The 27592-nt window shown below is 41.7% G+C and overlaps 1 protein-coding gene and 1 long non-coding RNA gene across 2 annotated transcripts; one reads left to right on the top strand and one right to left on the bottom strand.

The window, feature by feature from the left end:
* Positions 1-5188: 5188 nt before the first annotated feature.
* LOC145551053 (uncharacterized) lies at positions 5189-13716 on the bottom strand. Its single transcript, XR_014086818.1, has 4 exons — positions 6366-13716; positions 6183-6268; positions 6022-6074; positions 5189-5680 (listed from the first exon to the last, which is right to left on the bottom strand). It is a non-coding gene; the product is annotated as an uncharacterized LOC145551053 (long non-coding RNA).
* A 9214-nt stretch (positions 13717-22930) lies between these two features.
* LOC145551052 (uncharacterized protein C14orf93-like) lies at positions 22931-27306 on the top strand. Its single transcript, XM_081604947.1, has 5 exons — positions 22931-25805; positions 25903-25986; positions 26127-26212; positions 26318-26370; positions 26786-27306. The coding sequence occupies exons 3-5, from the start codon at positions 26137-26139 to the stop codon at positions 27035-27037; spliced, it is 381 nt and encodes a 126-aa protein (XP_081461073.1). The 5' UTR covers positions 22931-25805; positions 25903-25986; positions 26127-26136; the 3' UTR covers positions 27038-27306.
* The last annotated feature ends 286 nt before the right edge of the window (positions 27307-27592 follow it).

Here is a 27592-nt window from a genome sequence, read left to right as displayed (position 1 = left end):
TTCTCTAGAATGTGATGAAAATTCTAAAGGCTCTAACCTTTACATAACCATTAAATCCTGACTGCTTTAGCAAGTATTTCTACATAGGAATGAATGCAAAAAAATTTACTGATCAAAATTTAATTTGATCAGTTATTAATGCGTCTGTGTGTCTAGGAGGGATTGAAGGACAGAAAGGAAGACAGTCATTGAAACTTATACAAAAGCATCAATGTCCTTGATCAACAAGGACATTTAAATCCAAATAGTTAATCCACTTGTCAATAAATGGAGATATTCTAAAAATGTTCTTTTCATTCTGCTTCTGCTTCCCTGTTCTTGTCACTCACCTACACTTACCAAACAATGCAGCATTTGCAGCCCACCTTTCCCTACCAGACTCACTCATGCCTCTCACCTGTGCCATCTGCAATTTAAGCTCTTTCCAGCCACAGACGATCTTCCAGTTTATCTAAAGTTGTGTCAGTATATGTCCAACTTTCATTCCATGTCTGTTCTTGATCTTCCATTCGCAACCTTGTTTTTGCTTCACAAATTTCCTCATCTCGTTTTACCCCTTTTAATGTCACCCTTACCTTTGCTTCCTGATTTTGGACTTTGGATCTGATTACTCAGATGCGCCTTTTTACTGCTCCTTTATGGATTGTTCAGTCATCTGCCTCTGGGACTCTGACTCTTGTGTGTTGGCTAACCATGTCTGGTCTAATGGATTGGACCCTTCTGCCTCATGGATTATCTGTGCACCAAACTCTGATCAGAAAAGGATCCACCTTTTCTGGATACGTCCCCACCTGCTGTGACATCATCTGCCAGATGAGCCCACCACTCATTAGCACTGACACGATAGATTCCCCCACTCAGAACAAGGAACTGTTAACATCATTTTGGTGGTTAATGACAAAGTTTAAACTCAGTCTTAATTATAAATGAGGTTACAGGTTTTAGACACATTTTCTCACTTTCTTACATTGAAGATTCTGCAGGAAGACAGATAACATAATACATAATAGAATGATTATGTATAAACTAAAAACTAACAAACATGATTTGTATTTTGGGTTCTTGTTAATAGCTGCCCTGATGATAATGTCAAAATGTTTGGTTTGCTGAATAATGTATTCAGTTTTGGCTCTCACAATTTCTTCTCTTCCAACTTCTCGGAAGTTTTCCCTTTACTTCTTGGTGCCTCGTTGGCATCCTCTTATCTTTCTGCTTCTGCTTCTCGTCTTCTCACAATTTCAGATAATTTTCTCGCCTTCATAAAATGTCTTATTCCATCTCCTTCATCTTAATCATGCAGAGTCATTTCCTTAGCAAGCATACTTGATCTCCCACTTCAGTTTCCTTAGTGTCTTTGGCACCGGCTTGGTCCCCTTAGTTTATTTTTGGGGGGAAGACGTCTCTTTCATACACAGCGGCTCATTCTCTCTGACAGTAGTTTTCAGCGCAACGTCTTCCTCCTGGGTCCGAGCGCCAAAGACTTTCATTTGTCACTTAAACTTTCTAATACCTCTCTCTCTGTGCGTGAGTCTCTCCAAGTTGAAGTGAAGCCTAGGCAAAAATTCAGCCTGGAAGACTATGATATTCATCCCACCTGCCCAACCAAGATGTCGTCCTGCACCTCGATTCCAACCAATTGGTGATGGTCTCCTCCAATCATCAAGCGTCGCTCCCTTGATAAGGTCCAGCTGTTCACCGGTGTCCGCTCGTTGGCTGAGCTTCAACCTTCCTCCACCCTTCCTCCACCATCAGCCCAAGACTTCTTCAATGTCCATTCAGTCTCCACCATCCTTTCCATCACCAGTGTCCGGGTCCAGAAGGGAAGACATCTCTAATTTTTATACACAGCGGCTCATTCTCTCTGACAGCAGTTTTCAGCGCAACGTCTTCCTCCTGGGTCCGAGCGCCAAAGACTTTCATTTGTCAATTAAACTTTCTAATACCGCTCGCTCTCTCTCTGCGTGAGTCTCTCCAGGTTGAACTAGCTGCTATACTCTTCCCTGTTAGGCCATTTTTGTGCAGTGCAATGATGACTGCATGTGTTTCTTAAGAGATAACCATGGTTCACAGAAGAGAAACAATGATGCCAAGCACCAGCCTCTTTAAAGTGTCCAGTGGTGTCATTCTTACTTAATCATGACAGATTGATCTCCAGCCCTGTCCTCATCAACACCCACACCTGTGTTAATGGAGTAATCACTGAAACCATGTTAGCTGGTCCTTTTAAGGCGACAATGAAGCTGAAATGTTTTGCAGGATAAAGTTCATTTTCTAGGCAAATATTGACTTTGCAATTAATTGCTGTTAAGCTGATCACTCTTTATAACATTCTGGAGTATATGCAAATTTCCATTATAAAAACTGAAGCAGTAGACTTTGTAAAAGTTCAAAGAACAATATTAATTGTTTTATTACCCTAGCTACAATCTGATGCTGTGAGTTTAATCTTTAAGTTTGAGCTTTGTTTGTTCACAAATACAATTTAGTAAATTGTAATCATAACTGAATGCTTATTAGGTTGACCAACTAAACTATTCCCAACACATCTGTTAGAGGTGCTGATGTTTTTAGCAACAAAAGGGGCCCCCAAGTCAAATTCTCCTCCAGGCCTCATCCAGCCTTGGACCGGCCCTGCATGATGAGGTAATCTGCTGCACTATTCAGAGATGCACAACAAACGGGAGATTTAATTCAATGCTGCTAATGTGGCTTTAGTAGCTCTTTCATTTTGTGTCTGTTGAATTTTTAATAAGCGTCACTGAAACTATTCTGGTCGGCATTTGATACAGTTTGATGCATTGTGTAACTGGAAAAATAATACGAAAAATAATACTATAATAATATAAAATCAGCGTAATGCGTTACAGACAGGAGAGCGCGAAAGCTCCTCACCAGGCTGAACTTGCATGATCAGGTTAGCGCTAGTTCGTTAACTAATACACTGGCCAACCGGGAACACATAGATAAACTTTATCAGCGCAGACAGAGCCGGTATTCTGACTGTCATACCTGTCAATCCAGCATACCTTATGGTAATGCACATGCACACATCAATGTTACGTCACATAATGCTTACTCAGCAGATATCTTATAAATCCGTCATACCTGTGTGTCATGTTTCTCAGACGTTTACGGTAAATTTTATTTAATTAAGCTGCTATGTTAATCAAACATATTAACATAAATGACTTTTGCTATCACGCTAAATGTCCTGTTTAGCGTCACTATTACTACAAATACTGTTTGACTACAAATTTGGTCTCCCGCGGGATATTTTGTCCCTATTGCTATTCTACTTTTTTAATATTTCAATATTTCTTTAGAAAACTGCACGGAATATGTCCTAAAAAAGCATGAATAACGCTGGATGCTGACCGAAGCTATTAGGCAACAAGCAGAACAAACACCTCTTTCTGGACACTGTGTGGAAATAACTAGATTTTTCTTATTTAAATTTTTTTATTTACCGCAAACATCCGAGAAATAACACACAAAATAAAACTTCTACTGGTATGACAGATTTATAAGAAACGTACATCTATGTGCGCATGCGCATTACCACGAGGTGCGCTGGATTGACGAGGTATGACAGATAGAACACCGGCTTTAAATAGAAGTGATCAGCAACTGTAGAAGTGATCTGGCAGCTGAAGGAGGAACAGCTTATCCTGCTCTCTCCCGTCCTTACTGATAGCTTTGCTTGTGAATTATTTTTAAAGTGACAATTTTTATGGTTTTATTCACATTATTGACATCATAACTGGATTACTTCAAACCTAAAGAGCAGGAGATTTTCTCACTTTTATTTTTACCTCACTTTTCTTCACCTCCAAGTTGAACTAGGGCAAAATGCCCCCGTCCGACCCCAAGGACATTAGCAGTATTCTACAACGACTTCAGTTTTTAGAAACAAAGATTCAACGGCTGGAGGTGAACTTTGAGATCAACGCTACCTGTGGATATGAAACAACTCTTCCTCAAATCAGCGGAGAGGTCGTACACCCCGCACCAAGCAGCTCACCCTGGATCGCTCAGGGCGCCAAGCCGAAACAAAAGTCTCACACTGCAGATCCCATGAGACGACTAACGGGGAGAACCCCTCACCTGGACGAATCAGCGTGGCCGGCTCTGAGCCGAAACCCACCTTCAACCTCAACACCTGCTCCGCCAAAGAATAGCAAACAAGCAGCTGGAACCAAAACGACTACACCGAGCCCACTCCCAAGGACTTTTTTTTAAAGTAAAAATAGAAAACACAAAAAAGGAGGAGGCGTGGCTTCAATATTTAAGAATACTATGAGCTGTAGTAAAAACTCTCTGGGTAATTTTATGTCTTTTGAATATCTTGGAATCGAGGTAAAAGGCCACAGATTTGGAACAAACTTCCAGAAAACTGTAAAACAGCTGAAACACTGGGTGCCTTTAAATCTCAACTTAAAACCCACCTGTTTAGAGTTGCTTATGGCTAAATTAGGGTTAGAGTGCGGATTTTGATGTCTTCCATGTTTTTATGTCTTTAATGTTTTTAATTTATTTTTATTTCTTTTCTACGTTTTAATGATGTAAAGCCCCCCAGAAAACGTCCCAGTTAAACGACGTTTAACTAAAGTTCTACGGGGTTTAGAGTCCCAGTTGACGGCGTTTCAACTACAAACCTAGAGGTTGGATATATTGACAGAAGTATGCCCTGGCACCTGAATCTTTTTTTTTGTTTTGTTTTCTGTTTTCTTGTCTTTGTGTATTTGTATGGGTTGAGGGAAAGAAATGTACATATATTTAGTACTGTGCTCCTTTTTATTTTATTTATTTTTTGATGTATCCGTTTTTCGTTCGCTAACATAGTATGCTTATTCTGACTTGATCCATTTCATGAATCTCATGTATATGTGTGTATAATTGCGTGTCACAGGATGAAAAGTGGGATTTTTGACCCTGTATTCTGACGCAAATGCAGCTAGTCAGCGACAGATATCGACAGTCTACATTTTCACTCACGGGAGTCAAAATCTGTCGATTGCGGAATCCTTGGAGGGGGGGAGTGGCGGTGGAGGGGAGCGGGCGAGAGGTGTTAACGACTCTACTTAGCATAGCATAGCCTAGCATATGCAAAGGCGCTTCAGCAGACCCACGTGGATTCTCAGTCATTGGATGAAAATCAATGACATCACAGTTCACCATTGACATGTGATTGGTTGGTTGATGTGTGCCCATTGGATAGCACTTATCTTTATAAATAAACCCCACCCCATCATTAAAATTTGTAATGCTGTATTTTAAAAAATCTATAAAAATAAATGCTGTATTAAAATATATTCATTTGATATTGCTTATATGCAACATGTTCATATATGAGGAACATAAAAGAGACAAAAGCTTTTTTTTCTTTATTTATATATTTTTTTTTACTGTTTGCACACAGAATAAGACATAAATGCTTGTCCATTTCTGGACCATCTGGCAGTGTTTTTTTGTCCAAACATGAACATTATGCTGCGTTCAGGACAGGCCCAACGTCTCTCCTGTAGCGTAGACCTGACGTCTTTCTGTAATGTAGTCCTGATGTCACTGAGCTCCTGGTTGGAGGAACTTGGGGTCCATCCTGACACCCCCTCAGAGCTGCTGCCATCCTCCCAGAATGCCACCTCCTCTGCTGCCAGCACTCTCTGCCTTCCTCCATCAGCTGTTAATACAGAACAGACAATCATTATGAGCTACAGGCATATTTTAGTCATTATGAAACTACAGTGAAATTGTTTGGCAACTTCCAGCTTAGTATGCAAACATAAGACATTAAAACAAACAAACAAAAAAACACATGAATACATTCTTACAAAAATAAAAACGAGAAAACACTTGTAAACAATTGGAAGAAAAAAAGAATTAAAAGCAGTTGATAATAAATAGTAAAACACAATTCAACAAACTCTGAGGCAGATAATTTGCTTTGATGGATTTTAATAAATTACATTACTTTAATCAATCAAGGAATTGTGACATCTCTAGATTAGTAATAAATCTGACCTGCTTCTTTCTTGAGCTACATCTGGATGACTGGCAGTAGGTCCTGGATGCAGCTGGAAAACATTTTTGTGGATTGTCAATACATAGCATAATTACATTATATACATAAACAATGTTGAAGAATAAAATATCATCAACATTCTAAAATAGTAGATACTCACACACAGTTGCATCTCTGTCCTCATCACGGACGTCAGAACGTTCCTGAAGAGTCTGATTGACACAAACGTGAATCATTCTGTGGAGTCTGTGGAAATAAATGTAAAATTAAAAAAATATTGTAGCAAATATATCGCTTTCTCAAAAATACATAAGTAAATAAGTTAAAATTATCCTCAGCCAACCATTATACAGTCGGGAATCAACGCAGTGATTAATTATACATTCCCGCTTCATGACTTCGTCCTCAGATCCGTCCTCCATCCGCCATTTTGTAGATCTTTACTGCGTTCCACACTCTGCCTTGCTGTACTGAGTTACAACAAAATAAATAAAATAACGGGAAGATCAGTTTTCCTTACAAATATGCGAGTGTTCACTATTCACTAAATGTGAAATCATAACTTACTGAATTTCTTACTGAAGGTAACTCCGTGAAATAGGACTTTTTCCACCATTTCACACAACGCATGGACATTTTCGTTCATGTTGGGTGTAGCAGTTAGCACTCGTTACCACCAGTGCAAATCTTCCTCTGGAGTTTAATGGCGGATGTTTGACCGACTATGAAAGCGCATTACTGCCACCAACTGGACTGGAGTGTTAAATAAAAGTTGACAGAAAAAAATACATTCTAAAAGTTATTTTTTCAAAAGTTACGTGACAGTATATTTTATTTTTATTATAATTAATTGCTAAAATGAATTTAGATGTATATATGTTTATTTACTCAGTTCTACTTTGAGCTGTCTCCTTTTTAGTTTATACAGAATATGATTCATAATCCGTGAGTTATATTTAATGCTTAACAAACAAAACTTTAAAAAAAAGAATACAAATGTTTATACTCTATCAGAAGGTATCACAAACTTTCAACCATTTTGTTCTTCAATTTAAACTTGAGAGTTAAGCAACTGAATACTGAAAAATCTGTAGTTTCTTAAGTCCAGTATTGTGATGTGGAATGACCACTACCACTCTATTATAGCATGACTCTGGGTCTTTAAAGCAATCAGTGAACATTAACATTAGTTTGAATATTATTCACAAAAATACTTTATGTACAATCTACCACTCTGGAACATGGTTTTTATTATTATTTTTGATTAAGTTGTGCAATTCCTCCCATCACAAGATAAATCTTCAGATAGGAGGAATGTCAAAGTAAGATCACGTTTCACAAAAGTCTATTGTATGTAATCATGCATATTCTTCTTTTATATCATCAATTCAACCAAAACTAAGTTTTTCAGGGTCCTAACATACATCTAATATATATTTTAATGGATAAGATAGATTGTTTTAGTATTCTTTCTCCAAACATACTTCATACTTATGGCGAACAGAAGGTAAAAAAGGATTAGCTACAAAATGAATGAGTCAAAAGGCGGTGCTCAACAGTTGATTTGCATTTGCACTCAGCAATCTGACGAAAACCTCTGCTAGGCACAGACGAGGGGGTGATAGGGGAACATGGACACACAGCGTTTTTGACCATTTTTGGCAGTGTCCGACTGACAAAAACCTCTTGCCGAAAGCCCTCAATCTCCATGCGCACGGCAGAACAAGGTGTCAATAGCTGATGAAAATCAAATTTTTTGTCCTGTGTGTGTTCTAGCCCAATCATGTATGTATGTTAATGGTGCAATATTAACTATGTAACTACTGAACTGCCTTTGTACCTCATGTTAAAGCATAAATTTTTGAAAAAAAGAAAAAAAAAAGAATGTATGCTCCAGCCTCCTGGTTGAGGACTGCCAGCTACAGTCAAAATATATGCATTTTGGGGCTGATTGAAGCTGAGTCTGCTCTTGGCTATACTTCAAGAGGTACACAGGAAGAAAATTTTGCCATCACTGAATTACACAGAGCCAATCGATAGCTAGCTCCCAGACTGACTATAGAGCAGTGGCCATGAGCAGTTATTACTATCACTACCAGAAGAAGGAGCAAGTCTTCAGAAGAGCATGTTGCAGGAGGAGGTTTGCTTACAACGGCTACAACGGTCTTCTACTATTCAAGAAGGAGTTTAGGTTTCCAGTTAGATTCTCTATCTAACTTTTTTTTAAGTCTATATGTGCTATATATGTTTGTTTCCTGATTCAGCTTTTCAATTAATCTGATGCTTTTTAATACTTTTCAGTGGATCCACGGAGGTATGAAGGGTAATCAGAAAACAAGAAAACACCAATTAAAAAGTTTTATTACATGCAAATATCATTGTTGTTTGATTATTTTTCACCTTATGTTGGTGAGGTCTACATGAATGTTGGACAGACCGCAGCTCCTGAACTTTTCCAATAGTGCCATCACATATGTTCTGATCGAAAGGACACAGAACCTTTGGGTATCTTGCCACATTTCTGTTTGTCAGTGTGTGTTTTTGTATGTTTGTGCGCATGTGCATGTGTGGTTGTGTGAAAGTATATTTTTTATTTCATGATAGTATCTGTCCTTCCCTAGTTGTGACAGACAGCCATGGTGTAGCTTCACCCCCACCACACAACCACTCACCGCCCCCACTGCTGTACCTCTAGCAGTAGAGTCCTTCGGCTGTAATCAATGACATGTTAAGCTAGCAGGCTTTTGAAGTGAGGGGTTCCAGACTGGTGCTGTTGGGGTTAAGGGCCAGTTTGTTTGTGTGTGTGTAGGTGTGTGTGTGGGTGTGTGTGTGTGTATATGCGTAAGGTATGTAGAGGGGCACAGGGGACTCGAGGGGTATTGATGATGTGAGGAGATGGCACACAAGGGAAAACAGCAAGGGAGGATGGGATGAAGAGAATCCAGATCATGATGCGTGTGTCTGTGTGTGTGGGGGCAGGGGGATGAGTGAGGTATAGTGTTGTTGGTCAGACAGACAAGAAACAAAAGACAGTATCTTGTCACAGAGAAACTGACAAGGTAGAGTGACTGATGGTTGCCTTATGGTTTACCCTAACCTAGCGGCTCTCAACGTGGGCGGTACCGCCCCCCAGGGGGCGTTCAGAGGACAGCAGGGGGCGCTGGCGGACATTTTTACAAAAGGGGGGCGCTGGGATGCCTTTTGGGGGCGTTTAGTCGAAGCTAAACTTTACATCTTAAATGCACAACAATGCCAGTTTAGACTTTGAGCAACTTGGTGAAACTGTATTGTGTAACATTAAACCATGCTTGGCTGCAAGTATTGATGGCAGCTCTTCTTCTATTCAGTGTTGTTAGCTTCTGTTAGCTTCTTGGCGCAGCTCCTGCTACTGGTAGCTAAAATCACGATACCCTCACTGTGTATCCCTCAGAAAAATGAACCCATTTAAATAAAGAAATCCCTCCATGGGTGATACCACGATAGAGAGCGTTCATTTTATAGCGTTAACACCGGAGCTGTAAGTGGTCCGGTATGAAACGGGGATGATAGAACAACACAGCACTTTTAAATTTCAATAACCAGAATGCAGAAATTGTTTCCGTTGTTTTAAAAGGTTTATGTCAGTCTGCCTTTTCCCCATCGATACGCTTCCCGACCGCCCCGTGTATGGTGCAGGGCGGTCGGGAAGTAAAAAAAAAAAAAAAAAAAAAAAAGAATAAGCGCACATTGCGCAAAACTCTAAACAGGAGAAGCGGGACATGAAACAGAGCGACGAATTAGATGTGAATTAGGGCATAAAAACAGAGAATCCGACGCTGAACAGTGAAAAATCAACACATGATGTGAAACATCTGATGATTAGGAGGCGCAGCAGGTGATGAGTGAAGCGTCAATAAATGATAAAATAAATGTAGCAACAGGAAACAAACTAAAGTGGACATAGCAATAAACCAAGAGAGGATAAAACTAATCAAATGAAACTAAATGGAAATGAATGAAGAACAAAATGCAAGAATAAACTAAGAAACTAAAGTAAATACAGAGGAATAAACTGGTGTGGCAAGACATTTCGAGCAATAATACAGAGGACTGTATGGCAAGGACCTTATCGTGGTGGAGGGGTTTGAGTGTCCCAATGATCCTAGGAGCTATGCTGTCTGGGGCTTTATGCCCCTGGTAGGGTCACCCAAGGCAGACAGGTCCTAGGTGAGGAACCAGACAAAGCGCAGTCCGAAGACCCCTTATGATGAACACAAACTTTGGACTTCGTTTTCCCTCGCCCGGACGCGGGTCACCGGGGTCCCACTCTGGAACCAGGCCTGGAGGTGGGGCACGATGGCGAGCGCCTGGTGGCCGGGCTTTTACCCACGGAGCCCGGCCGGGCTCAGCCCGAAGAGGAGACGTGGGTCCCCCTTCCGATGGGTTCACCACCTGTCCGAGGGGCCAAAGGGGTCGGGTGCATTGTGATATGGGCGGCAGCCGAGGGAGGGGACCCTGGGGGTCTGATCCTCGGCTGCAGAAGCTGGCTCTTGGGACGTGGAACGTCACCTCTCTGGTGGGGAAGGAACCAGAGCTAGTGTGCGAGGCTGAGAGGTCTCCTTGAGAGGGGCTGGACGTACTTCCACTCTGGAGTTGCCCACGGTGAGAGGCGCCGGGCTGGAGTGGGCATACTTGTTGCCCCCCATTTGGGCGCCTGTACGTTGGGGTTCACCCCGGTGAACGAGAGGGTAGCCTCCCTCCGCCTACGGGTTGGGGGACGGGTTCTGACTGTTGTTTGTGCTAACGGGCCAACGGCAGTTCAGATTACCCACCCTTCTTGGAGTCCTTAGAGGGGGTACTGGAGAGTGCCCCTCCTGGGGACTCCCTTGTTCTACTGGGGGACTTCAACGCTCACGTGGGCAATGACAGTGAGACCTGGAGAGGCGTGGTTGGGAGGAACGCCCCCCCCGATCTGAACCCAAGCGGTGTTCTGTTGTTGGACTTCTGTGCTCGTCACGGATTGTCCATCACGAACACCATGTTCAGGCATAAGGGCGTCCATATGTGCACTTGGCATCAGGACGCCCTAGGCCGCAGTTCAATGATTGACTTTGTCATCGTCTCATCGGATTTGCGGCCGTATGTCTTGGACACTCGGGTGAAGAGAGGTGCGGAGCTGTCTACTGACCACTACCTGGTGACGAGTTGGCTCCGGTGGTGGGGGAGGAAGCCGGTCAGACCTGGCAGGCCCAAACCTGTAGTGTGGGTCTGCTGGGAACGTCTGGCGGAGTCCCCTCTGAGACGGAGCTTCAACTCTCATCTCCGGCAGAACTTCGAACACGTTCCGGGGGAGGTGGGGGACATTGAGTCTGAGTGGACCATGTTCCGTACCTCCACTGCCGAGGCGGCCTATCGGAGCTGCGGCCGCAAGGTTGTTGGTGCCTGTCGTGGTGGCAACCCTCGAACCCGTTGGTGGACACCTTCGGTGAGGGATGCTGTCAAGCTGAAGAAGGGCCTTTTTGGCCGGGCCTTTTTGGCCTGTGGGACTCCAGAAGCAGCTGATGGGTACCGGCGGGTGAAACGGCATGTGGCTCGGGTTGTCGCTGAGGCAAAAACTCGGGCGTGGGAGGAGTTTGGAGAGGCCATGGAGACGGACTTCCGTACGGCTTCGAGGCGATTCTGGTCCACCATCCGGCATCTCAGGAGGGGGAAGCAGTGCAGCACCAACACTGTTTATAGTGGGGATGGTGCGCTGCTGACCTCAACTTGGGACGTTGTGGGCCGGTGGATGGAATACTTCGAAGACCTCCTCAATCCCACCAACATGCCTTCTGTTGAGGAAGCTGAGCCTGGGGACTCTGGGTTGGGCTCTCCAATCTCTGGGGACGAGGTCGCCGAGGTGGTCAAAAAGCTCCTCGGTGGCAGGGCCCCGGGGGTGGATGAGATCCGCCCAGAGTTCCTTAAGGCTCTGGATGTTGCAGGGTTGTGTTGGCTTACACGACTCTGCAATATCGCATGGACATCGGGGGCAGTTCCCCTGGATTGGCAGACTGGGGTGGTGGTCCCCCTGTTCAAAAAGGGGGACCGGAGGGTGTGCTCCAATTACAGAGGGGTCACACTCTTAAGCCTCCCTGGTAAGGTCTATTCAGGGGTCCTGGAGAGGAGGGTCCGTCGGATAGTCGAACCTCGGATTCAGAAAGAGCAATGTGGTGTTCGTCCTGGCCGTGGAACACTGGACCAGCTCTACACCCTCAGCAGGGTCCAAGAAGATGCATGGGAGTTCGCCCAACCAGTCTACATGTGTTTTGTGGACTTGGAGAAGGCGTTTGACCATGTCCCCCTGCCTCAAGTGGAGTAGTTTAAGTATCTGGGGATCTTGTTCACGAATGAGGGGAAAAGGGAGCGGGAGATCTACAGGTGGATTGGGGCAGCGTCTGCCGTGAAGCGGGCGCTGTACCGGTCCGTCGTGGTGAAGAAAGAACTGAGTCAAAAAGCGAAGCTCTCAATTTACCGGTCGATCTACGTTCCCACCCTCATCTATGGTCATGAGCTTTGGGTCATGACCGAAAGAACGAGATCATGGATACAAGCGGCCGAAATGGGTTTCCTCCACAGGGTGACTGGGCTCTCCCTTAGAGATAGGGTAAGAATCTCGGTCATTCGGGAGGGACTCAGAGTAGAGCCGCTGCTCCTCCACGTCGAGAGGAGCCAGTTGAGGCTCGGGCATCTGGTAAGGATGCCTCCTGGACGCCTCCCTGGTGAGGTGTTCCGGGCACGTCCCTCCGGGAGGAGGCCTCGGGGAAGACCCAGGACACACTGGAGGGATTACGTCTACGGAAGTCTGGGCCTCCCTTCTGAAGCTGCTGCCCCCGCGACCTAACCCCGGATAAGCAGCAGAAAATGGGATGGATGGATGGATGGATGGATGGATAGACCAAATAATTTTGTCTAGTTTTGGTTTTAAAGCCCACAAAGTTTAAAAAACCCATGTACATAAACTAAGAAAAATGGGTGGACTGGGATTACTAAACTTTCAACACAACAAATGCAAGGGCCCTGGTTTTTGAATTGGTTGTTGACTCCATAAACTGAACTCTCAAATTTATTACTGCCATCATTTCCAGCAACTGCCTTCCCTGTCATTCTGGAAATTCTTCCAGGTTTGCTGTCCCAAATTTGGAGTGATCACTTGGGCAGTTGGACCATGTGGGAGTCTTTCATCACGCGTTGCCCTTTTAGTCAGATTTATTTTTCTAGAGGAAGTGGAATATGTGTTTTTATCTCTGGTCTGATTCCAACCAGAATCAAAAAAAAGTGATCCATGCTCTCTCAATTCCAGATAGATTTTATCCAAATAAACATCGCCCTCAAAGGCTTACCCCTAGCTTTTTTTTATGATGTGCCATCATGACAATCTACATCCTAGTTGTCCACACCTATTTGATCTTTTTTTGGCTGGGCTGCTGTCTACAACTTTGAATTTGTTTCACAATCTTAACTTTAACTTTCAGGGCCCTTCATGGTCAAGATCTTCTAATTTTACTTGTCTGGTAAAGCCACATACTCCGACTCAAGCATTCAGGCACTCACACCAAAATGTAATCATTCTGCCAATGACCAGACATAAAGCTTGAGGAAATCGCTCCTTCTGCACTACTGTACCTCAGCTGTGGAAATGAGCCTCCAGTCTTTAAAGTCTGGACTTCTTCAAAAAAAAAAAAAAAATAGCCAAAGACATTCTTATTCTAAGAAATTTTATTCAGATCAGAGTATTGTATTTTTATTTTTTATTATTATCATTTTTTTCTGCCCTGTCCTCTTGGAGCACTTTATGAAAGGTGTTATATAAAATGTACTTACTTATTCACTTTGTCCTAATAACTATCTCACTTATAGTACACCATAGTTAGCAAATCCAAGTAGTTTTTTGTCTTGCAACTGGAAACTGATCTAGTTGGACACAAAATTATCTTAAACTTTGAGTTTTGACTTCAAAGAACATATTATTCCACAAAAACTATCACAGATCATTCTGATAACTTTTTTGGTTCATGTATTTGTGACCAATATGGCCCCACGCTTCGTCCTTGTACAAGGGGGAGCAAACAGCTCACGAACCCAAACAACAGAACGATCCAACTTAAAATATATTATAAAAAAGAGTCACTTTTAATAGTGACAATAAAATAACAGTCCTTTTCTTAATAAAATCCAAAAGTTCCGAAAAGGAGTCACTAATTCCAGACCATCAGCTGGGTTCCACTTGCGCTGCTCCAGGTGAATGCAGTCCGTTCACACTGTGTCCACTTGCTAATTGCAGCCGAGTTCCTCAACGCTCCAGCACTGTTCGCTCTTCAGCGTGTCACGCCCCTCTTCAGCCCGATCCAACTAAAAGAAAGAAACAGGGAAAGCACCAGCATCCCCGCACCAAGACGCCATCGAGAGACTCATTTCCTGCCAATACTCTGTTTAAGACGCAGCGCTACTTATCCGCTACTTATCAGGGCAGAGGTTCCCCTCTGCCCGGATTTTCTGTACTGGACCGTCGGTTCACTTCTCGGTGCTCTGCGCCTGGGGGTGCGGATTCCGTCCGCCCCTCGCTCTGCAACCGTCTCTCTCACTTGCAGGATTTTTCTTCTCCTTCTATCCAGGCTCCTTTTATTATGGCTTCAATCAGCCTCTGCTGACACCTGAGCGCACTGATTACAGGACGCAATCAGTGGGCTCCGCCTCCTTAAACGGCTGCCTTCAGTCCGGTGCGTTTGGGTGTTAAAGGGGAAACAAAACAATCCAAAACATGCAAAACACAAGCAATAATTAAAAAAAGAAAACAATCATATTTTCCCCTGTGCAACATATTGAAAACAGAATTTCACTATGAGATTGGATAAATTGATGCATTACTGTAATGTCTGAGAACAGATTATATCTTTATGTCTCAATAACACCTAAACTGAAGCCTTTGTGCTATGAGTGATGTAATGTTTGGATACACAAAAGGGCTTTTTGGAATAATCTGGGAAATGGGTCACTGCACAAAATATGTTGCATTTGAAAAAAAAAAGTTTATCTCTGGATTTGGTCTTCCTAAAGGCACAAGAAAGATTCCAGAAGCAAAGAGAGAATATGGCTCTGGACCCAAACAAGATGTCAATGTGGAACATGCATATGTTACAATATGATACAAAATACCTGTGGGGACTTTATTGGCTTTGTCCCTTCAAATTGCAAAAAATTGAAGTTATTCATTTAAGAAAGTGGAGTCATGCATTAAGGTTACTTTTTAGGTGCGCATAGAAATAGTCCTAAAATGGCATTATATGGCGATGTGGAGATATGGGTGAAGTTAGATATATTGTAGATATAGTCAGATTGTGAAATAGGTTTTTTAATGTTAACAAAACACATTTTTCACAAAAATCTATCTTTCTATCGACCCACATTAGCAAAAGTTAACCTTTAAAATGTATTGAATTCAGTATTCATGCAAAATGAATCAAATTGAAGAGCTTTTGTTTTTCCCATTTCGTGATCTGAAGCAGCATCAGCATCACCAGCTTTCCCTGATGGAGCTTCTTCACAAAATGGATATTGATTGATTCTTCCTAAAGTGGTTGTGATAATGTGACAAGCAGCGGTCATTTCCAACTGAAATATCACTTTGGCCCTCCAGTGAAGCCTTTATCACAAGAGTATATGAAGCTTACTGGAAATGCTCTTCGGGCACTAGAGACCTGCCAGACCAATGAACTACTGGATCATATAACACTCTGGAACTGTCTTAATGACTTTGTGGTGGCTCCAGAAAATGACTGCGACATGTCTTAGCAACAGAAAAAATGAGGTAGTGAATATCTGGGCAAGTGTAAGACCAATGCAGTGTAGATGTTTAGAAGAACATTTTCTACTCTATTTATCACAATATTGTATTCAAGAGTCAGGACCTGATAGTATGTAGGCTGAAGGTACATTCCAAAGAATATTCATTATAATTAGAACTTTACATGTGAACCTAACAAAGTAGGTTTGATCAAGATATACTGATGTTGAGTCACCCATCCTGGATGAGCATCACTGGTTATCAGCTAGTTCATCTGTACTGTTAGGCATTTACGGAGAGCGGACATGCTCTTTAGCCAGTAGCAGTGGATTTTATCAGGGTCAGGTCCAGTTTAACCTTTTGTACTTAAAAGATTTCGGCCACTGTGAGTTTCAGAAGTTTCTGTGGTCACCCTAACCATGGGCTGTTGGACTTGTTTGATTCCTCCTTTCCTATATGCTTCTCCAGGAGTTTTTAGTCTTGGCTCTGGGTGGGCCCATGTTCATGTTGTTAATCTGTCACTGAATTATCCTTTTAGATGGTGAAAGAATGCCCTGTTTTTTCTCTTTGCTTCTGCTTTTCTAATGCACAACTTCAGTAAAGCAGCTAGAGCTATGATGGATTATTTGTCAGTCTCTAGAGCCACTCATACAGACAGGTTTCTGTTATGTTTAGGGAATGCTTTGTACCTACATTCAGAAACCTCTCAGGAGACAGTTGGAAAAAGTGAATAAAGCTTATTTTGCAATAAAGGACAATGGATTGTGCGTCATTGTCCAGGGTTCTGAGAACTGGAACAGACAGGAACACTAGAAACAAAGAGGAGGTGAATAACTTAAGCAGGTTTGGAGGACGAGATTATGAATGTAGTTCTTACTGATGATGAAATGGGTCCACTGATTTAAGCCCTGCAGCTCCACCTTGACTGTGCTCATTACTCATTACCCTCACCTGCACTGTGCTGCTCCCTATTTAAGGAACTGCTCATCACCAGCTCAGTGCGAGATCATCTGTTGCCTCAGTCACAGTTTTCAAGCCTGGTTTCATGTTCTAAAGCAGGGGTGTCAAACTCCAGTCCTCAAGGGCCGGTGTCTTGCAACCCTTAGATGTGCCTCTGCGGCACCACACCTGAATAGAATAATTAGGTCATTAGCAAGGCTCTGGAGAACTGATCTACACAAGGAGGAGGTAATTAAGCCATTTCATTCCATTGTTTTGTACCTGTGGCACATCTAAAGCCTGAAGGACAGCTGCCCTTGAGGACTGGAGTTTGACACCTGTGTTCTAAAGAGTTTTCTGGTTTTCTTATCCTGCCTGTTTTTTGACCACAGATTTTTGCCTAGTCCCTCTGCTGTAGGAAGAGTTCTGACCTCCTGTTGCTGAACCCTGCCTGCCTCTGAACCTGCCTCTAGTCTTCTGATTATTGGATTTTCAATGCCAGAGACCCCGCTGTGCATGACCCTGGATCGTTTTGACGACTGAGCCTCGGGTTGGTGGATTTTGTCCCTGTCATCTGTTTGTCCCTTGAGCCCCCAAGGCCTCCCACTACCCATTCACCCTACCCACCCAAGGCTGGATTCCCAACCCCTGTGGATCACCCATTCATCACCTACCAGTGTGCCCACACCCTGGAGAGCCCCTTCAACATCATCATTTTTGTAATAAACGTTTGCCAAAACTGACCACTTGTTTTGGCTCCATTTTGGGTTCTGGCTGATTTTGCTTTTACGTTACATCCACCAAGGGGAGGTGAGTGGGTCTTGGGCTTGGGTTCTTGTGTGGGGAAATGCTGAAGCCGAGAACTGGTAGTTCTGGATCTAGAAGGTGTACTAGATGGAGAGTGGACAGGTTCTCGTTGAATCGATGTGAAGCAGGAGGAATGAAACAATGTCAGTCATGGAACTTGAGCAAAGAAACTTTATTGAAGGTCTTGAGATCATGAGATCTGAAGACGGCACACGGAACTAAATCCAGGAAGCCGTGGAAAAAAAACACCTTTACTTAACAACAGTTAAGTATATGGTCACCAAAAGGGGCCAAAGAGTCTCAGAAAACACAAACGCAGAGGGCTTTGAATGCCATTGAAGACAAATACTCAGGCACCGGAAGACTGGCAGAAGGCTCATCTTATACCCAGGCAGATGAAGCTAATAGATTGCAGTGCAGTGAATCCACCATCCATTGGATCAGCAGCTCCCTGGATTCGTTTACGGTATTTGGGAATGGAAAGTAGCTGAGGAAAGTTCAGCTGGAGGTTGATGTGATGATTTATTGTGGGCTCAGATGGGACAGGCAAGGACATATTCTCTGACGTCTTTGTGAATGGTTGATCACCAAAAATTACGGTGAATAAGTGCAGTGGTGCGGCTTATTCCTGGATGTGCTGAAAATTTTGCTGAGTGAAACCAGTGAATGACACGGGCTCTGGCTGAGATGGGGATGTAAGTTCTGTTGGATGGACCGGTCCCAGGATCAGGTTCTGTTTGTAGGACTTGGTTGATGACTTCTTCAGTCTCCCATGTAATGGAAGCAACAGTGCAGATGGGTAGTTGATGGGACCTGGAATCTTTTCATAGTCATCAATTGAAATCAATCTGGAAAGGACATCGAGTTAGAGATTCTTAGAACCTGGATGGAGAGATTGAAATGGGAGACAAACAAGGACCAGTGGGACTGATGAGAGTTGAGGCATTTGGCAGATTGCAGATAAGACAGATTCTTATGATAAATCCAGACCAATGTTGGTTGAGAAAAAGGCACAAGGATGAAGTTTGTCATCTGAACTGTAACATTGCGAGAGGACAGCACTGATCCCGACTTCTCATGCATCAACTTCAAGAATAAATTGTTTGTTGGGGTCAGGCTGGATGACGACAGGAGCTTGAGAAAAATTATTCTTAAGTTCTGGGAAAGCAGATTTTGCTTCTGTAGTCCAGGTGAAGAGGATTTTGGTGGATGCTGTCAGAGGGGATGCAGTTTGGCTGTAATTTTTGATAAAGCGATGGAAGAAGTTAGTAAATCCTATTTGTCTGAGGAACAGGCCAGTCAAGAACAGCTTTAACCTTTTCTGGGGTGCGATGAGCCTGTCTGCTCTCTAGGATGTAACCAAGTAAGGTGATGGATGTTTTGTGGACACTTTTCAGCTTTATCAAAGAGCCATTTTTCGAGGAGACATTGTAGTACTAGATGAACGTGTTTCTGGTGCTCGGACATGGCCTTGGAGAAAAAGAGGATGTCATCAAAGTAAACAAACACGAAAATAAACATTCAAAACAATTGTGTAAAACATTGTTGACCAATGCTAGGGACATTGCAGGGGTATTACAGAGACCGAAGGGCATGACTAGTTATTCAAAGCGGCCAGTGGAAGTCTTAAAAGTGATTTTCCACTTGTCTCCCTGGCGGATGCAGACCAGGTGGTAGGTGCAGGGGTGTCGCCAGGAATCGTGGGCCCCGACAAAAAATGTTATTGGGCCCCCCTGCGCAGCTGCTATTACAATTTTTTGAGTCTATTTGACCCATAAAAAGCATCACAATTTTAAAGGCTTGCATCTGCCTTGCTTTATTTGATTCAATTCTGATAATTAGCACAATATTTACTGTTCATGAATTTAACATCCAACAGTCCACATCCAGTATTGAAGTAGGTTGCTTAAATTTTTTCTATTAGTTTTAGATATTGAAATGTCTCCCCATGAGCAACAGTCAAAAGCAACGTGCAAAATACACATAAAGCAATCCAGACTTCTCAAAAATGCTATGTAGTAGCATTTTATTCAAGCTGCTGTATGTAACTTTAATAAAAAATATGTTTTCTCCATATTTGTTAAAGATGTTACAATGTTGTAGCAGTTTATGAGACAGCTAATCTGTGAAAACAATCAATCTCCTCCATCTCCTTCCTGAACTATTACTGGTTAAAGTAATGCACCATTCTGACCAAAGCAACCAATCAGAACTAGTAGGACGCTCCTAGCACTGTCAATTAGCCTCATTGACTCACTGCTAAATGTGCTAATGAGGAAGAAACAACTAATCATGACAAGAAACCGTTTATCTGCCATCATTGGTAGCTATACTAACTTGAGACATTGAATACATCGATAGAAAGGTGCAGAGGATGGACCTGCCAGGAAAGAGACCTAGAGGAAGACAAAGAGGAGATTTATGGATGGAGTGAAAGAGGACATGAAGGTAGTTGGTGTGAGAGAAGATGTAGAAGACAGGGTTACATGGAGACGAATGACTCGCTGTGGCGACCCCTAAAGGGAAAAAGCCGAAAGGAAAAGAAGAAGATTGGTAGCTATGCTAACTAAACTGAGCATTCACAGTTTGAATCTGCACAGCTCTGTGCTATGCTAGCTGCAGCACGACACAAATCAAGGTGCAGGAAGGATGAGCAGCACCACATGAGATGGTGATTGACAGCACTAAAACTTTCCTGCCACTTACTGGTTGTTTCTAGCACTGGGAGAAAGCAGAGGAAATAGATTTTTCACAGATTACCTCATGCCATACTGTCACAACACAATGACAGTTTTAACAAATATGTAAAAGAAAAAATTAATTAAAATACTGCAGCTTTATTTTCACTTAGGAGAGGGCAGGTCAGCGCTGCTGCTGACTCATCTGTTAAGTGGTAAAAGGTACAAGTTAAATATATGAATATGTTGGTAATTTCTTTCCTTAATTAATTAAATGCTAGTGAAATGGAGGCAAACAGTAGTATGTAGCTACGCTAACTATGCTAAATGGTTGATAATCTCACAAAGTCTACTCACCTCTCTTGGAAAAAAAACTGGGTTATAAATTAACACTCTTGCCTTTTTCTCTCTCTTCCTCTCTCTATTTTGTTTTTGAAAACTTGATTTTATAACTTTTCTTAGCAGCATAGTAACAGCCACAGTTGTTCGTGGCCACTGTATTCAGCTGCAGCTTCTATTAACTGCAGCTGCACAGCGTCACTCTCAAGCGCTCCAAGCAGGAACGAACCATTTAACGCAGATTCAGTTCAGGGCAAAAATGGATGTGTGTTTTTTGGTCTGGGAGGGGTAACATTAAATTTTTACTGTTAAAACAATCTTTGAAAATACAATATGATTAATTTTGTGACTGACAGGGCCCCGATTTTTTTATTTTTTTATTTTTTTATTTCTATGAACAAAAAATAAATAATTAAATTGTGGAGGGCCCCCTGTTGGTCAGGACCCCTAGAATTGTCATCACTTTTTCCCCCCTATACCGCGCACCTGGATAGGTGGTAGGTGTTGCGGAGGTCAAGCTTAGTAAAAACTATAGTGCCGCGAACTGGTTCGGGAGCTGATGAAATGAGTGGTAAGGAGTAGGGATGTGCGATATGGCATAAAATTCATAACACAATTTATTGTGATGGGTGGCGGTAACAAAATATATCACAATATGATTTGTGTAAAACTTACAAAAAACTCACATACTAATTGAGTGGAAAGTGTATTTTTTGCATGTGCTAAAACTCATTTAACACTCATTTTTTTGGATGTTATTTGGATGTAATGTTTGTAACTTTTTTTTTATGTCGCTGCCTCATTACCAGGTCTTCCTTAAAACATCTAATTTTAAATGAGACCTGGCAATGATAGGCAGGATAATCTCAATGGTGACTGCTTGGTTAAATCAAAGTTAAGTAAATATGTAACCACTATCCAAGTTTACACTGTGAACAGCTTCCAGATTCTTTAACCTACACTATCAAATACTACACAATGTGGCCTTATGAGTAGTGATTGTCTTAATGGGCACACGTGTATGTGTAGTGGCTGCTTATTCGGTTCAGTGTAAGCCACTATATTGTTTAACAAGCTTCGTTTTCTTTCGTCGACCTTCATTAGCTTAGCTCTCAGTTGACGCGTTTCTGTCCCATGATATGCCTTTGTACATCTTTCAGTGACTTAAAGAAGTACTTACAACATCCATACAAAGTCTGACAAACTTTACTTTTGTTTGAGCAGATGTTACAGATGATTCTTTAATCTTGCACAGCATTCCACATGTAAAGTAACGTAACGGTCAAAAAACTGTATAGAGCTCAGTTGAATGCGCCACATTCAACTTCCTTTCATAAACTAAAGTGACACAGCACTTTTCACATAATTTCAATTACGTCCATTAGGTGGCGCTTTTCTACAAGAAACAATGAAATGGAATCTTATTAACAAAATATCTAAATATGCAAACAGCATACACAATAATAAACAATGTTACAAACTGACATTTTTGGCTCTTACATTTCCGGCCCCATAATTGCATATGGAGGAAAATATATCATAACTATATATATATATAACATAACTTTAGCAAGAGCAAAAATATAGAATATATTCAAAACAGGGGTGTCATAAATGTCTTTATACAATGCATTAATGATAGCTTCAACCTCACAGAGCACCGTTTGGAGACCTTCATCATCAAGCATCTGCTGTTTCAGCACAGAGCTCAGGACTCTTCACAGATCGTACCTGCATCTCCCAAAGTCCACCATGATGAGAGCCGCTTGGTGGATTAAATATCCACTGAATTCCAGTTTGTCTCAGTGTATCTTAAATTTTTGATTGGTTCCACTGCTGAATAGACTTGCGCAACTGTTTTTTGGCACCAACAAAGTTAGTGCCATTGTCTGAGCGAAGCACCAGAACTTGTCCTCTTCGACACATACATCTCCGTATAGCATTTATACAAGAGTCTGTGTCCAGTGAATGAGCCACTTCTATATGCACAGCTCTGATTGCAAGGCATGTAAATAGGACACCGTATCTTTTAACATTACTCCGTTCTCTCTTTATTTTGATCGGTCCAAAGAAATCGACACCTGTGTTAGTGAAAGGTGGTGAATCAGGCAAAACTCGATCTTGTGCTAAGTCAGACATTTTTTGTTCTCCTGGTTTTCCATGAAGCTTTCGACATACAGCACAGTTTGAAAGCAATTTTCTTACTGATGAATGTGCCTTAGGAAGCCAATATTTCTGTCGCAGTTCAGAAAGCACATAGTTTCTTCCACTATGTCCTGATCGTTCATGAATATTCCTGAGAATGAGTCTTGATATGTGCATGTCTTTTGAGAGAATAGCAGGATGTACAGCCTCTTCAGGCATGGCTGCATTGCAAAGCCTGCCACCAACTCTTAGCATGTTACCAACATTGAGAGGATCTAATTTATAGATCTCACTGTTCCTTTTCACCCAAACACCTCTTTGCAGAGATGAGATTTCTTCTGGAAACCGTTGGCATTGGCTATACCAAACAACTGCCCTTTCTGCATCTCATAGGTCTTGTACTGACAGTGGATTCATTTTATACTCATTCATCCTCTTGACAGTATCTGCGTTGCTGGTTGTCTTTTGGATGAGTTGTCTTTGCTGGCTAAGTTGTAAGATTTTTTTGAATCTTAGCATCCATGCTACAGCCTTTTTTTAACTTGTACCAGCTGGAATAGTACTCAATCAGCTGGTTTGTAGGACAATATTAAGTTTACCTTTAGTTTCTTCTTCAACTCAGCATTTTCATGGTCCATATGTTTACTTTCATGACCTTCAGGCCATGACTCTTCCGGACTTTGAAGAAATGTCGGGCCTTTTATCCATTCCTCATTTTTTATAAAGTTTTCTGCTGTCAACCCACGTGATGCACAGCCAGCTGGATTGAGGGAAGTATTGACATATCTCCACTGAGATGGCTTTGTGTTTTCCCTTACAATTGCAACTCTATTTGCAACAAAAGTTTTGAATCTGTGTGTTTCAGATGAGATGTATGATAACACAGTAGTGCTGTCAGTCCAAAACTGTGAGTCTTGTAAGTTGAGTTGCATTTCTTTCCTCAACATTTTGTCAAATTTTACAGCAACGACAGCAGCTGCAAGTTCCATTCTTGGTATTGTAGTCTGCTTTATCGGTGCAACACGGGCCTTTCCGATGATGAAAGCAGAATAGAATTTTCCTTCTTCATTCTTTATGCTCAGATATGTGACAGTCCCGTATCCCAACTCACTTGCATCGGAGAAGTGATGCAGTTTGGATGTAACGGTAAACTTGAACTCAGGTGGTTTTATGCATCTGTTAATGCTGAAGCTTGAAAGCAAGTCAAGCTCATCCAGCCACTTTTTCCATTTTCTTGCAAATTCTTCAGGTATTTCTTCATCCCATCCAAGTTTGCTCTTGCACATTTGTTGAAGAAGGGTTTTTGGGAGAAGAGTGACGGGTGCTAGAAAACCCAGTGGATCATAAATCGAACTCACCACCGAGAGACGTCCTCGTCTTGTCATCGGTCTGGTTTTCACATTGATAGTAAATGTGAAAGCATCACTTTCGGTGCACCATTGAACTCCCAGTGCTCTTTCCTTAGGTAACGTATCATTACTTAGGTCCACATCTTTGAACTCCTTTGCTCTCTCTTTTTACGGGATGGTAGCCAACAGCTTCCGGCTGCTACTTGTCCATTTAGTTAGATGAAACCCTCCAGTGGCACAGCTAGGTGAAGATGTGGCACCAAATGGATGGACAACCCTCTTAAACTCTTCTAGGGGTCTTGAGAAGTCGCCTTCAGGCCACCACAAGAACCTCAAAAGGTCTGTGTCTTCATTTGCAACCTTGACTTGATGATACATTGCTTGAATGTCTGATATCATTGCGGCAGGGCCCTGCCTGAACCGAGTGAGGATGCCGATAAGGGAGTTAGCAAGGTCAGGTCCCTGTAGTAGTACGTCATTTAGGGATGTTCCTTGGAATGAAGCAGCACAATCAAAGACTACATGCAACTTCTTTTTACAAGGGTGGTACACACATTGATGTGGTATGTACTAGAGATGTGCCGATCAGGTTTTTTCCTGCTGATACCGATACCGATCACCCATGAGGGCCGATCACCGATACCGATCACATAATTTTTTTTATTTTTTTTATCATAAACACTACACATTATGTGGAAAAAGGAACCATGAATTCACCTTAATTTAGACAAAAACTTGTTTTTAATAACTTTTTCCAAGAAGAAAACTAAACAAAACAGGCATTCTGCAAATTGTACTGCTATTGGTAATACCATCTTTAACAGACTGATAACATATGAAGGCTCTGAAGAGGCTAAATAATGCAAAGAGTCAAAATAAAACCTCTCAACATTGCCAAAAAAATTAAAGTTAAAACTTAGCATTCAAAGGCAAATACAGGATCCATTACAATAAACAATCCAGAGTTACTGAATGAAAACGTCCTGATAGCATGGCGGCTAGCTGATTACTGCTAGTTCTGAGTGGCTGTTTCTGACTGAGCAGAGTAATTATGCAGAACAGGGAGGAGATCGATTATTTTTTTAGAGATTATCTGTTTCATGTTAGGACAGCGAAAGTTTTAATACGTATGTAAAATGTATTTTTTTAAGTTAGATGCTGCAGCTTTAAGCAGAGGTTCGGTGTGAGAGTCACTACCAGGTGGAGCAGAAGCGGCGCTCCGTCTGTCAAATATTACTACCTGTAGCGTAGCAGCGGTTCAACAGCGAGAGCAGAACCAGCGTCTTACATCGCAGCTTGTAGACTTAAATAATTTTACAGATTATTTGTTTAGCTTTCTGACCGTCATGCTAATCCAGGTGAGTGTTTGTAGCTGTGCTGCTTTACCTGCTATCTGATCCTCCATATGTCATTTTTACTGCAGTGAGCCTTGATGTAGCCAAACTCCGTCAGGTATGTCATTGTTTTTATGTCGTATTAGCTTCGTTGTGTTGATGCATTTTGACTTGCTTCACCCCACGTGCTTCAATTTTCCGCCGCAACACGCAAACGTCCCCATTCACTCAGTGCGTTATAGTTATTACATGTGATGTTCTGAACTCTTAAAAATACTCGCATCTTCTTTGATATTTTCAGACCTGAAAAATGGCCAAGCCGTACCAGCCAGACCTCAGACCACGGTGCCGAGGAGCTCTTACGGAGTCCACACCAGGACGAACAGAAATTCAGTAAGTTATGATTTCGCATTTAGTGAATAGTGAACACTTGCATATTTGTAAGGAAAACTGATCTTCCCGTTATTTTATTGATTTTGTTGTAACGCAGTACAGCAAGGCAGAGTGTGGAACGCAGTAAAGATCTACAAAATGGTGGACGGAGGACGGATCTGAGGACGAAGTCATGAAGCCGGTATGTATAATTAATCACTGCGTTGATTCCCGACTGTACAATCGTTGGTTGAGAATAATTTCAACTTATTTACTTACGTTTTTTTGAGAAAGCGATATATTTGCTGCAATATTTTTTTAATTTTACATTTATTTCCACAGACTCCACAGAATGATTCACGTTTGTGTCAATCAGACTCTTCAGGAACGTTCTGACGTCCGTGATGAGGACAGAGATGCAACTGTGTGTGAGTATCTACTATTTTAGAATGTTGATATTTTATGCTTCAACATTGTTTATGTACATAATGTAATCATGCTATGTATTGACAATCCACAAAAATGTTTTCCAGCTGCATCCAGGACCTACTGCCAGTCATCCAGATGTAGCTCAAGAAAGAAGCAGGTCAGATTTATTACTAGAGATGTCACAATTGCATCAAATGCATCAGTTTTGCATGCATGTTTGTATATATGTGTGGATGAATGCAATCAGCAGTGAAAAGAAAAATAACATAAAATTTTCTTAAGAAGCTGTAACATTTTGGGACAAGATGGTGTTTAATAATTTTAATGTAGCCTCAATGGTTAATGACAAATCACTTAAGTACTTTTATCAATGTTTTGTTAAATATCATGTTTATTCACATGATATTCAGGAGTTGATACTTTACCACATAGCCATAGTTTTCAATGACAAATGGATTACACCTCCCCATATTTGGTGTTTCTAAACCAAGACACTTAAAATGTCAGTCTAGTTTCAACAATATGTTTTCATAAAGATTCTTTATGACTTAATGTCTGTTCTGTATCAACAGCTGCTGGAGGCGAGGGAGAGCGTCCTGGCAGCAGAGGAGATTTCCTTTTGGGAAGGTGTCACCTTTGACCTCATGTCTGATGAAGAGGATGGCGTCTTCAAGGGTGAATCGGGCTGGATTGTGAGACCACCAAGTTTCCGCAGCCAGGAGCTCGACAACCTCTGCTCCAAACTACAAGAGAGACTTGAAGCTAACCCTAAATACAGCATGTTGCGTCATAAGCGTTTGTATGTTGGATTATGCTCAGAATGAAAGCCACCACCACACGGCCCAGAAGTAGACAAACATTTTGTGCTGTAATCAATTTTTTTTTTAACTGAAGTTTTTTTTAAATTTGTAGATGTGTTATTTTATGTGTGGTTTCTTTATTTGTAGATGTGTTTTATTTTAATATTGATATATTTAATTTTTTGAGACAGGGATTTTGGGTTTTCATGAGCTGTATGCCAAAATCATCAGTATTAAAACGATAAAAGACCTGAAATATTTCAGTTGGTGTCCAATGAATCTAAAATATGACAGTTTAATTTTTATCATTACATTATAATAAACTTCATCACAATATGCAAATTTTTTGAGAAGGACCTATATATATATATATATATATATATATATATATATATATATATATATATATATATATATAATATAGCTCTTGAATTGCTACAAAATAAAGCTGTATTTCCCTCAGCTTACAATGTTGACACCTTGAGATGCCATGAGACCTACATTCTGAACATTATGGCATGGAGTGCATCCCAGTTTTCCATGTCTGGGATATAACCATTCATTTTAGCTTTTAAACTG

Source organism: Poecilia reticulata, chromosome 3 (assembly GCF_904066995.2).
Source record: "Poecilia reticulata chromosome 3, P_reticulata-male-v2, whole genome shotgun sequence".
NCBI classification, from domain to species: Eukaryota; Metazoa; Chordata; class Actinopteri; order Cyprinodontiformes; family Poeciliidae; genus Poecilia; species Poecilia reticulata.
This window is presented reverse-complemented; position numbering and strand designations above follow the sequence as displayed.